The sequence below is a fragment of the Saimiri boliviensis genome, chromosome 5 (assembly GCF_048565385.1).
Source record: "Saimiri boliviensis isolate mSaiBol1 chromosome 5, mSaiBol1.pri, whole genome shotgun sequence".
Classification (NCBI taxonomy): Eukaryota; Metazoa; Chordata; class Mammalia; order Primates; family Cebidae; genus Saimiri; species Saimiri boliviensis.
In genome coordinates, this window is record NC_133453.1 from 44,292,789 (window position 1) to 44,306,376 (window position 13,588).

At 34.4% G+C, this 13,588-nt stretch overlaps 1 protein-coding gene and 1 non-coding gene across 5 annotated transcripts in view; one reads left to right on the forward strand and one right to left on the reverse strand.

The window, feature by feature from the left end:
* The window catches only part of CCDC150 (coiled-coil domain containing 150), a 94,220-nt gene that overhangs the window by 50,621 nt on the left and 30,011 nt on the right, over positions 1-13,588 (reverse strand). For all 4 annotated transcript variants that reach the window (XM_074399326.1, XM_074399327.1, XM_074399325.1 and 1 more), the window contains exons 8-13: positions 13,534-13,577; positions 10,706-10,798; positions 8,805-8,912; positions 6,871-6,995; positions 6,407-6,584; positions 5,779-5,847 (exon numbers count right to left, since the gene is read on the reverse strand). In XM_074399326.1, coding sequence (XP_074255427.1) covers positions 5,779-5,847; positions 6,407-6,584; positions 6,871-6,995; positions 8,805-8,912; positions 10,706-10,798; positions 13,534-13,577 — 617 coding nt within the window. The remainder of the gene's footprint in view (positions 1-5,778; positions 5,848-6,406; positions 6,585-6,870; positions 6,996-8,804; positions 8,913-10,705; positions 10,799-13,533; positions 13,578-13,588) is intronic.
* LOC120364466 (small Cajal body-specific RNA 16) lies at positions 391-572 on the forward strand. Its single transcript, XR_005579718.1, has one exon.

The following is a 13,588-nucleotide window of genomic DNA, read 5'->3' on the forward strand; positions in this document are numbered from 1 at the left end:
CCTATGATACACATTTACCTATGTAACAAACCTGCACATGTACCCCTGAACTTAAAAGTTAAAAAAAAAAAAACCTAGGTGTGTAGTAGGCAACACCATCAAGGTTTGTGTAAGTACCCTCTATTGCACAACAAAATTGCTCAGAGATGCATTTCTGAGAATGCATCTCCATCATTAAGTGACAACATGACTGTATTAGAAGATTCAATATTGCTGAGATGTTAACCCTAATTTCAGTTGAAATCCCCACAAGACATTTTTGTAGAAATCATTAAGGTCATTCTAAAACGTACACAAAAAAGCAAATGAAATAGCAAAGTCACTTTGGGAAACGAACACTGCTGGAGTCAACTACCTAACTTCAAGATTTATTATAAAGCTACAATAATCATGGTCTGTAGAAAGTCTCCTGTGTTGTTGAACTTGTCCAGTTGTGAGTGCAGCCATGTACCAGGCTGCCCAAGCCTAACATAAAGTAAATTCCCAGGAGAAGTCTTTCCTGGATTTTGAATTTGCAGTAATAGGTGTGAGAATTCTAGCAGCAGTTTGTTGATGTGAAATTAGAAATGAAAGCTAAAAGAGAGTTGCCAACTGTGTGGATGAATGTAGAAGACATGCCCCAAAACATACATAAGTAAATTTTTGAAAGCAAGAGACACAAAATCTTAAAAGTAGCAAAAGAGAAGTGGCTTATGTACAAGAAAATCTCAACAACATTAACAGCTAATTTCTCATCAGAAACTCAAGGTTAGAAATCAGTGGGATGACATTTAAAATGCTGAAAGAAAAACACTTAACCATGAATTCTCAATTTGGCAAACCTATTCTTCAAAAACAAACAACAAAAAAAATTAAGACATTCCCAGATAAATAAAAATTGATAGAATTCATACAAGAGCTTTTCTTCTGGTTTAAACATACTCTTGAGAATGTGGTTCTTCAGACTCGTCACCTAAAATGTGGAGTCATTTCTCCAGGTCCCCATCTTTGGTAGGGTTTGGATTGTGAAGCCAGAAAGCATACCCTGTAAGAAATACTAAAGGAAGTTATTTAAGCTAAAATAAAAGGGCACTAGACAATATCTGGAATCCACATAAGAAATAAAAGGTAACAGTAAAGGTAGTAACACAGGTATATATAAAAGTTAGTATATATTTTTGTAATTCTTTTTGTTATATAAACCAAAATATAGAATAGAATAAGGGAGTTAAAATGGTGCATTTGAAATATATATTTAACACAAAAAAGGCACTAATTGAGAAATAGAGGAACAAAAAGCAAAAGCAAAATGGCAGGTATAAATCCTACCTGAACAGTAATTATATTAACTATAAACCACTCCAATTACAAAGCAGAGACAGGCAAAATGAGTTTAAAAAAAAACGAACTATATGCTCTTTATAAAATATACACTTTAGTTCCAAAGGCACAAATGGGTTGAAAGCAAAAGGACAGGAATATTTACCATATAAATTAAACAGTAATCCAAAAAGAGCTAGAGTGACTGTACTAACAGACAAAATAGACACTAAGAAAAAACTGGTGTGATAAAGGACATTATATATTGAAAAAGTGTTTACCCATCAAGAATATGTATCATTTATAAATATATATGCACCTAACAACAGAGGACAAAAATATATGAAGCAAAAAATGACAGTATTGAAGGAACAAATAATTTAACAGTAATAGTTGGAGACTTCAATATCTTATTTTCAATAACCAATAGACCAACTAGACAGAAGATTGATGAGGAAACAGAAGACATGAGCACACTATAAACCAACTAGACCTAACACCTATGGAACAATCCTCCCAACAATAGCAAAATACACATTTTTCTCAAGTGCACATGGAACATTCTTCAAGATATATCCTTGTTATACCATAAAACAATTCTCAATAAATCTGAAAGGACTGATAGCATGTAAAGTATGTTCTCTAATCACAATGGAATAAAATTAGAAATCAATAAAAGAAAATTTGGAGAATACGCATATGTGAATAAACATGACACTTCTAAACAACCAATGGGTCAAAAAAGAAATATCAAGGGAAATTAAAGAACAGTTTGAGATGAACAAAATGAAAACGTAACAAAACATTTCATATGCAGCTAAAGAAGTGCAGAGGGAAATTCATAGCTGCAAACACTTATTTTTTTTTTTTTATTTTTTTTATGAGCAATCCCCTGAACCAGAATAGGTTCAAAGTACTTCGGTAGGCACTTACATTTAAAAATAGAAATATTTCTCAAATCAATAACCTAAGCTTATCTTTAGAAACTAGAAAAAGAAAAGCAAGTAAAACCCCAAGCAAACATAAGGAAGATAACAGTGAGGATTAAAACAGAAATAAGATAGAGAAAAATCTATAAAACCTTCTACAGTTTGGTTCTCTGGAAAGATCAACAAAACTGACAAACCTTTAGCTGGACTAACCAAGAACAAAAAATACAGGAGACACAAATTATTAAAATTAGAAATGAAAGAGAAGACTCACTACTGATCTTACAGAAAGACAAGGGGTTACTCCGAAAATTGTAAGCTAACAAACTAGCCTAGATGAAATTGACAAATTCCTAGAAGAACCAACTACTGAAACTGACTCAAATAAAGATAGAAAATCTGCATAGACCTGTAGGATTAAAAATAATAAACGAAACAAAGAAACAAAACTTTCTACACACAAGAAAGCCCAGAACCAGATGGCTTCACTGGTAAATGCTACAAAATGTTTAAAGAAGAATTAACCCCAATCCCTCACAAACTCTTCCCAACACTAGGAATAGAGGGAATACTTACCAAATCATTTTAAGAAGCCAATATTACCTTGATAGCAAAACCAAAAACATTACAAGAAAATAAAACTACAGAACAGTATCCCTTATGAACAGAGATGCAAAAAAATCTTAACAAATTACTAGCAAGCCTAATGCAACAACATATAAAAAGGACAACATGACCAAGTAAAATTTATCCAAGGTATGAAAGCTTAGTTGTGCATTTGAAGTCAATCACTGTAATACACCATAGTAATGGAACAAAGGACAAAACCCACAAGATATCTCAATCGACACAGCAAAAGCATTTGGCAAAATTCAACATAATTTCATGACAAAAATTCCCAACGAACTGGAAATAGAAGGGAATTTTCTAATCCTGATGAAGAGCATTGAAAAAACCCACAGTTGACATCATACTTAATGGTGACAAACTAAAAGCTTTCCCCCTTACATCGGAAACAAGACAGGGATGTCTGCTGTCACCAATTCTATTCGATATTGCACTGGAGATTCTACCAGGAATTATATACGAAAATGAAATAAAAGGCAGCAAAATTGGAAAGGAAGAAGTGAAACTATCTCTATTTGTAGATTATACCATCTTATACACTAGTCTTCACTGTCATTCATAGGTTTTTGGAGACTGCAACTTTAAGTGAAATGACAATGTATGACAAAATCAATTTTTTGTTATCAACATCATAACACAACAACATTGAATGAAATGATGTTATTCAAGGACCTGCTGTATATCGTTTCACTTCAAATTTACACCTAAGAACATATTGATGATGTTAAGTCAGGACTTATAGTATACAGAAAATATACAACACATTGTATTATTGAGATTGCAATACTCCTCAAATTGATCTACAGACTCAGTGTAAGCCTTATCAAAATTCCTGCTATTCTTTTTTACAGAAATGGAAAATCTGGTCCTAAAATTCATACAGAAATGCAAGGACCCAGAAGAGCTAAAACAATCTTCAAAAAAAAAGTTGGGAGATTCACATTTAAATGTCAAAACTTCCTACAACAATCTGAGTGAACCGGCAACCAACAGAATAACAGAATGAGAAAACATTTTTGCAATCTACCTATCTGACAAAAGGGCTAATATCCAGAATCTACAAAGAACTTAAGCAAATGTACAAGAAAAAAACAACCCCATCAAAAAGCAGGCAAATGATATGAACAGACACTTCTCAGAAGACATTTATGCAGCCAATAAACATATGAAAAAATGCTCATCATCACTGGTCATTAGAGAAATGAAAATCAAAACTACATTGAGATACCATCTCATGCCAGTTAGAATGGCAATCATTAAAAAATCTGGAGACAACAGATGCTGGAGAGGATGTAGAGAAACAGGAACACTTTTACACTGTTGGTATAAGTGTAAATTAGTTCAACCACTGCAGAAGACAGTGTCACAATTCTTTAAGAGGATCTTGAAATAGAAATACCATTTTACCCAGTAATCCCATTACTGGGTATATACCCAAAGGATTATAAATCATATGCACATGTATGTTCACCATGGCACTGTTTACAATAGCAAAGATTTGGAACCAACCCAAGTGCCCATCAATGATAGACTGGATGAAGAAAATGTGGTACATATACACCATGGAATACTATGCAGTCATAAAAAAGGATGAGTTCATGTCCTCTGCAGGGACATGGATGAAGCTGGAAACCATCATTCTCAGCAAACTGACACAAGAACAGAAAACCAAACACTGTATGTTCTCACTCATAAGTGGGTGTTGAACAATGAGAACACATGGACACAGGGAGGGGAATATCACACACTGGGGCCTGTTGTGGTGTGGGGGGCTTAGGGGAGGGATAGCAGGGGGTTGGGGGACTGATGAGGGATTTAGGAGAAATACCTAAAGTAGGTGATGGGGAAATGGATGCAGCAAACCACCATGGCATATGTATACCTATGTAACAATCCTGCACCATCTGCACATGTACCCCAGAACTTAGAGTACAATAAAATTTTTTTTTTAATTTTACATGTATATATGGTAATATAAATGCTACTTGGGCAAACCAGAAGCAAAGAAGCAGTCAAGGCTTGATGACTCTATCCAATACCTATTGCTAGATTTCTTGTCTAAGTAAGCTAATATTCCTTACTGCTCCAGATACATTCTCTAGATGACAGTGATACATAATCTTTACTCTCTTCAAAATTTGAAACACAAACAGCAATGTTTTAAAGATTGGTAGGATTTCATTTGTTTCTCTGGACATTCTACTTTTTTGGAACCCATAAAATGGTACCTGGAAGACAAAGTGGCAAGTGCTGATAGGTACTTAGGCAGTCTTAGTTCTTGTTTGTTTTTGTGAGAGTCTTGCTCTGTCACCTAGGCTGGAGTACAGTGGCACAATCTCGGTTCACTGAAACCTCCTCCCACTGATTTCAAGCGATTCTCCTGCCTCAGTCTCCCAAGTAGCTGGGATTAGAGGCACCTGCCACCATGCCCAGCTAATTTTTGTATTTTAGTAGAGATGGGGGTTCAATATGTAGGTCAAGCTGATCTCGAACTCTTGACTGCAAATGATCCGCCTGCCTTGGCCTCCCAAAGTGCTGGGATTACAGGCATGAGCCTCTGCACCTGGCTGTTAGTTGTTTATTTTTATTTAAAAACAGCCTAGTCAGCAATCATCTCTTTGCCTCTCACAGACCAATCAGCTAACTCTCAGGTGACTTCTTGGCTAAAATCCTCAGTCAACACTAGGGCCAAAGGCAGTGATGACTCACTGGCAAACATCAGATGCTCAACAAGAAAATGTTCCCCAGAAACAGCCTTCTCCTGCAGTGACTGGTGTACTGTGAGTGGCATCCAGCTTTGTAGCTCTCCTTTCTCCTACAGCTTGGTATTCATCACCCATCTCTTCATTAAGATAAGCTGATACAGTAGGCAGCAATACAGATGGAAATATAGTGAAATATCAATAAGTAAAATGTAGAATACCTTGTTTTTAGCTAATTCTTTTTCCAAATTGCATCTTTCTTGTGCTATTTCTTTTTCTGTTTTATTAACCTGCCCAAGGGGGATGGGAAAAAAAAAAAGAAATGGGTCAATTTTACAGCAGCTGACAGGCTCCACTATAGCAGACATATCCTGTGTGTCAATTAATACCTACACTGCAGAGATAGCACATCCTCTCAGAAAAGGGGCCAATCAGGGAGTCTCTGAAGCAGAGCAGACTTCACAAATAGCCCTGAAATTAGAAAGACACGTCTACATGTCAGACTCTGCTGGTTCCTTCCTAAGTAGGAAGACAGGGCTGTTATCCCTTAACCTCCACTGTCCCACTCCTTCAGAGGACATCAAATTTTAAAATCTGACCCCTTAACTAACATGAGGATGTGTGAATTACTAGTTAACATTCACTAATGCTGGATAAGGATATACTGTTCTATTTGGCACAGACTACTTCATATGCTAAAAGGCATAGGTTAGCCACCTAAAGATTCTTTATTGGGCAACTCAGACAAACTGCACCTGGGTTTCTTTTCTTGTCTTTTGCATTTAAAATATAATTTTAAAACATCACCACACCACAAAGAGAAGCTATTGTCAATCTGCTTCTACCTACCTCCCTCTGAAATCTTTCTTTCTCCTCTAGCAGAAACTTCTTCTCTTGCACTGATGCTTGCAATTCACCTCGCAATCTTGCGATAGTTGATTCTAGCAGCTCTTTTTGCACAGATGTTCTCTTTTCAGCATCCTGTGCTTTCTGGATACACTGGTTATGCTCAAGGATTAAATGATCCCTGCAGTAAGAGAACAAGAACATAGGAAAGCTAAATGAGAGTTCTAATTTAACAGAAAGAGCAATTAAATGTTCTTATAGAACATATTTCCTGACTGAGAGTAGTTACCAAAATGGTCTAACAAAACTAGTTTCTTAAGGGCAGAGTCTTAATTTTATCTTTGTAACTGGCCCAAAAATGCAAGATTAGATGTTTTCATAGACACACACACACACACACACACACACACACGAAACACAAATGCAAGAATGAAAAATGTGTAAGAAGTTGCCCATAATTTACTTACAGATGTTCTTGGAGTTGGGTTTTCTCATTCTGAACAGTCTGTAGTTCATTTGTGATACTGGCATGGGCTGCATCCAGCAGTAAGTTTTGTTCTTGAAATGTCTGTGTCATCATTTTCTGCTCTACCTGAGTGTTAAAAGCAGTATTAGAAGTTGAGGCTCTAGAAAGTATTTTGATAGCTGGGATTACAGGGTATCATTTGGAGTAACTGATCACTGAACTAACTTAAAAAAAAAAAAAACAAGTTTTATTTATATAAACAAAACCTCTTTTTAAAATAATTTATTTTAATGCCCAGTTTCTCTTTGTACTCTTGAGTTGACCAGAATTCTATCATTTTATAGCTCTACTAACCAATAGTCAAGATGCATTATTTACCCAGCCTGCTGAAAAACTATAAAACTCCTAATACCAACAGATTTTTAAAGATAGTGTATTAGGAGTATTTTTGGCATTTTAAAATTTCAATATGGTACTTTATTTTTAAAAGTAAAACAATATAAATGTATATAAAATGAAAATATCCCTTCCTATTCACATTTCCCCTCTAAATAATCCCACATTCTAAGGATTACCATGTTTAACAGTTTGCTGTGAATTCTTTTGAGACTATCTTAAATTGCACTCAGATACTGTTACAGCAGAAGCACTATAACTGTTTTACATAATTTATTTTCTTTGGCTCACCATTTTGGAATTATCAAAACATAACATTTTTGTGTACCACATAACCCTACACATAATCCATAAAGTTTTTGCAAACACAGTACATATTAACAATCAGTTTTATTAATACTTTTTAAAACACTTCTATTTTAACAATATTTGATTGCAAAGCAAGCCTTCACACTTGGTAAAATGGGATCCCAATTGTGTTACACTACAAACTTTTGAAATATTTGTAATAAATAGTATTATACATTCAGTCCACTGAATTATAAGTCCATGAAAGTAGGAATTGTCTTTTTCACCACGATAATCCTATCTAGATACAGCATTATACCTGCACAGAGTTAAAAAAACTAATTATTTATTCAGTATACGTTATGTGCAAAGTGTGCTTAGCACTATGAGAAATAATATCCTTGCTTCTAGGAAGCTCACAGTGTAACCCAAGAAAAGAACCAGCACGTAAATTACTACTAGAAAATGCAGAATAGGGAAGTAGCATAACAATTAAATATACTGACTCTGGAGTCAGCCTAGATTAAAACGCAACTCTACTTCTTACTAGTTAGGTGAATTTGGGCAAGTGAACTTCTCTAACCCTCATTTTCTTATCTGTAAAATGAGGATAATAAATATCCTTTTACATAATGGCGGCTACAATTAAAGGAGGTTATGTGTAAAATCCTAAGCACAATGTTTGGTGTATATAGTAAGCAATGCTTATAAAAAGAGAAGGTGATTATTACCATGGTAGTCTGTTTAGTGTTCCAGGAATAGAAGTTGAAAGAGAAAACTTATCCCTTCTTATTGGGATGAGAAAGCTCCCTGATGAAAATGACTCTTAAAGAATAAACAGAATTTCAGATATTGAAGACAAAGTAAAAAGCATTCTCAGCATAGAAAATGGCATAAGCAAAATGGGAAACTGCAAGGTGTTTGAGGAAAAAGTTAAGTATTTAGTGTTAGTCATACATGGTCTCCATGATTCTATAAATAATGGGACAAATAATTATTTTTTTCTCAAGTGATAATATTTGAGAAGAAACCATGAAAAGCCCTGAGTGTAAGGCCAAATCACCCGTCTGATGAAAAGTGAAAAGCGTTAATAGAAATAAGATAATTCAGTCAATTTTTTGAAATTTATTGTTAAAATATTTTATTTTTCCAGTTGGCCATGGACATTTCCTGATCTATCAACCAGGGTGGCTTTCTGCCACCTGGTGAACTCTATTAATTTTAACACATTCACTAGTGTTAAATGAATACCTGCAGAATGGCCTGATGCTCGGCAATGATTCTGGCTTTCTCCATACCAACAGTCTGAAGCATGCAGCTCAGCTCTGAACACTTTTTAGTCAATTGGTCATTCAAAACCTAAGAAAACACACACAGCGATTCATTGGTTTCTCCAATAAAGAATTATTTTTACTTATGTATCATTATTTTTAATGAATGCATAGTAGTTCACTATATATGTGAACCTAATTTATTTAACCTATCTTCAATTCACATTGCATTAGTCTAAAAAATACTTTCAAATATTAAAAGTCTAGACTCTACAAAATTATAAATTAAAAGAAGAGATTTGTTGATTTGGTAGAGCAACTGATGCATACAGCATTTTACTGATCTATTCTTCACAACTTTGAACACTAGTTCACTAAACAAGACATCTGCAAAATGGAATTTATAATGTCAGTGCCTAGCCAATATCATAGAAATCCCTGAGCATTCAGAATTATTTAGCTGGTAACACAAAATACCTAAGCTCCTTCGCCACCAACTGACAATATTCATAAAAGCAAAATATAATCATTTTACCATCACAGGATTAATCTTTCAAAAAAAACAAAAATCTTTTGAGCTACACAGATCCATCATATATGTAGGTAGTTAATCATTCTCTTTTCTTTTCATAATTTGAAATTTGTATTATTGCCAAGAAGATTTATCTTAATTATCAGTTATTTTTGCAAGGTAGAATTAGCAAAGAACTTATGTTTTAAACAAGTTCTTCAAGAACAAGAAACTTTGAAGGAACACTATGAAAAAGAAACACAAAAAATAAAATGGAATAAAAGATAAATAAAAGATTACATGGCAAACATCACAAATGGTATGGACAGTACAGTAGTTAGAAACACATTCAGGGGCATAAAGTCGCACCAGATGTACAAGCTATTCATCAAGGAATACCTGGGAGTGAAACAGAGGAGAACCCTTCCTCTTTGAAAAAAAATAGCTAATTTTCTTTGGTGCTAGATTACCTGAGTTCAAATTTCAACTCTGCCACCTACTATATATGTTCCTGAACTTCTTTGTATATCAGCTTCCTTATCTTTAAAATGTGAATAACAGTTTCCATTTCATAGGGTAATTGTGAAGATTACAACTTGTTAGTAATATAAAGTGCCTGGAATTGTGCCTACAATGTGGAATGGGCTCAGTAAAAATGTTAACTACTATTACCATAGGAAGAGTAATAGTTGTTGATGTTATTATATTTAAAAACACATTTTGTATTTTTAAAATTATTTTTCTTTATAAAGAGAGCCTAGCAACACTATGATCCTAATATTGAGACAATCAAATTGTACCAAGAGAAAAGTCACTTTAAGTGATAAACAACTGTTTGGGCTCTGTGATAAGTAACTCCAGTTTGCCTGCACATCCGGTGACTCTTCTTGCTGCAGGTGCACATATATATAAAACATCAGCCCGATCTGGGAATCACCATCCCAGAAGTGATTACACATAAACTTTAAAATTCAGTAGATATTTGTTAGGTTCCTACTATGCTAGTGACTACAGAAGATACAAAGAAAGTAAGACACAGACCCGGCCATGGAACTATTCAGAAGTTCATTTTGAAGGGAGAAAGACATATATTTAATGAGAAAATCAGAAAGTGAACAAAGGCAAAGTACAAACTGGTGCATAATTTCAGTGGTATAGCTTGTATACTTACATATAATAGGAATTTGGAAAATGAAATGAGAAATGTAATTAATTTGATGTTTCAAAGATGAAATAAGTCTTATAGAAATGAAAAGTTGGGTGATGGAGATGGTATGAATTTATATAATCAAGACAAATTTTATTTCTTGGTTATTTAATTGAACAAAATTAAATAACATCTAAAAACTAGTGAAAGCATGAAAATTTACTTGTGCTTTTTCTGATGCTTCATTAAGAGATATTATTTCAGACCTCAAATATTCATTTTCTTTGTGTTCCTTGTTGAAAGATATCTGCACGTTCTGTAAGGAAAAAACAATAACTCTCTTTTTCACATATAAGAGATATTACATGCACCCCTGTAAAAATAACTGTTTTGTATTTCAGTCAGTACCAGTTCAAGTTCCAATGACATACATTGGAACTTTGTAAGTGTCTTATAAAGAATTTATAAAAATCTTGACATCTTCAACTCCTGAACTTCTCTTTATTTTAAATTATTTAATAAAACTATTTAAAACAATAATGAGATACCACTACACACCTATTACAATGGCCAAATCTAAAACACTGACAACACCAACTGTTGTCAAGAATGTGGAGCAATAGGGACTCTCGTTCATTGCTGGTGGAAATGTAAAATGGTACAGCCACTTTAGAAGACAGTTTGGTGGTTTCTTACAAAAGTAAACATATTCTTAACATATGATCCAGTAATCATGCTCCTTGGGATTTACCCAAAGGAGCTGAATACCTATGCCCACACGAAAACCTGCACACAGATACTTACATCAGCTTTAATCATAATTGCCAAAACTCGGAGCAATCAAGGTATCCATAAGCTAATGGATAAATTGTGGTATACCCAGACAAAGGAATATTATTCAGCACTAAAAGGAAGGAAATGAGCTTTTAGCCAGACACGATGGATCATGCCTGTAATCTCAGCACTTTGAGAGGCTGATCACCTGACGTCAGGTGTTCCAGACCAGCTGGCCAACATAGTGAAACGCCGTCTCTACTAAAAATAAAAAAATTAGCCAGGAGTGGTGAAGAGCACCTGTAATCCCAGCTACTCGCAAGACTGAGACAGGAAAATCGCTTGAACCCAGGAGGCGGAGGTTGTAGTAAGCTGACATAGTGCCACTGTACTCCAGCCTGGGTGACAGCGAGACTGTGTCTCAAAAAAAAAAAAAGAAAAAAGAAAAGAAAAATGTGCTATCAAGCCATGAAAAGACATGGAGAAAACATAAATACTTATTACTAAGTTAAAGAAGCCAGTCTAAACGGCTACAGACTGTGTGATTCCAACTATATGACATTCTGGAAAAGGCAAATTATGGAGACAGTAAAAAGATCAATGGTTGCCAGGGTTTAGTGGGGGAGGGAGGCAGAGCACAGAGGATTTTTTAGAGCAATGAAACTAATCTATATGATACTATAAGACATATCTACTATAATAGTAGATATATGTCATTATACATTTGTTTAAATTCATACAATGCACAACACCAAGAGTGAACCCTAATGTAAACTATAGACACTGGGTGATAATAATGTGTCAATACAGGTTCATCAATTGTAATAATGTACCACTCTGGTGGGGGATGTAAAATGGTGCATACATTTTTCAAATGCATATCCATCAAATGGCTAATAAGGAAGACTACGCATGAATGGGGCCCAGAATATACAGAAAATCTCCTTACCTTCTGTTCAATTTTATTGTGAACTTAAGACTGCTCTTAAAAATAAAGCCTATTTTAAAAAACTATTACACCTATTTTTATATTGAGAATCCAGTTAGAAAGAATTTGCCTAAAAGCATAACCTAAATATACCTAGTATCTTTATATCAAAGTTCTACTCCCTAAGATTAAATATCTGTTACGTTATTATACAAACACATTTTTTCCTATTAGTAGTAAGATCTAATGACTTCAAAGGAACACATTCAAAGATCTTTTAAAGTTAAAAGTGAAGTTATTTTCAAAAATGAGGACCCAAGGGTGGAGCAGAAGAAAGCACCTTTGTTCTATGGTTACAGGAAAAAAAAAAAAAAGCTAGTTTCCTTTGAGACGAGAGAAGTGATACAGATGTGCATTGTAGATGAGGCTTTCCTTAAAAGGTATTTAGTAGAAAGCGGAAGGACAAAGTATAAATCCTCTTCCTACAGAGGAAGAACCACCCTTCTATTTTCCCAAGAGAAGCATCTCAAGAAAAATAAACATAATATAACACAGGATGAGATAGCATCCAAAAGAAATAGAATCAACACATCAACAGATTTAGAAATTTAATAAGATATAAAATCATTTTTATTTTTATTTTTAAGACAGAGTCTCACTCTGTCACCAGGATGGAGTGCAGTGGTGTGATCTTGGCTCACTGCAACCTCTGCTTCCTTGGTTCAAGCAATTCTCCTGACCTAGACTCCCAAGTAGCTGGGACTACAGGTGCTCGCCACCACATCCAGCTAATTTTTGTATTTTTAGTAGAGACAAGGTTTCACCATGTTGGCCAGGATGGTCTCTATCTCCTGACCTTGTGATCCACCCACCTCGGCCTCCCAAAGTGCTGGGATTACAGGTGTAAGCCACAATGCCTGGCCAGTCATTTTTACTTTAAAAATTATGGCAAAATATACATAAGTCAAAATTTATCATTCAAACCATTGTAAGTGTATAGTTTAGTGTCATTAAATACATTCACAGTTGTGCAACCACCAACACCAAAGAGTAGTTTTATTTCTTACATTTCATTAAGTTTATTTTATAACAATTAGTTTGCAATAGGCTTAAGTCTATTAAAATAAGTCTAATAAAAATAATGTCTTATTAATTTGCCAATTGACATTTTTCAAACTCTAGTAACCTTCTTAATACTATTATCCTAAATATACTACTCATTTACATGAAACTTTTTTAAATAAAACTTTTATGAGAATCAGAAGGATTGTAAGCCAACATGGATGAGGAAATAGGACTTAGCAAAGACAGAAAAGACCACCTCTGTACTCCACAACTTCAAAACTTACCTTATTTTCTTCAACCAATTTGGAAATGAGATCATCTCTAGAAACTAAAAACAAA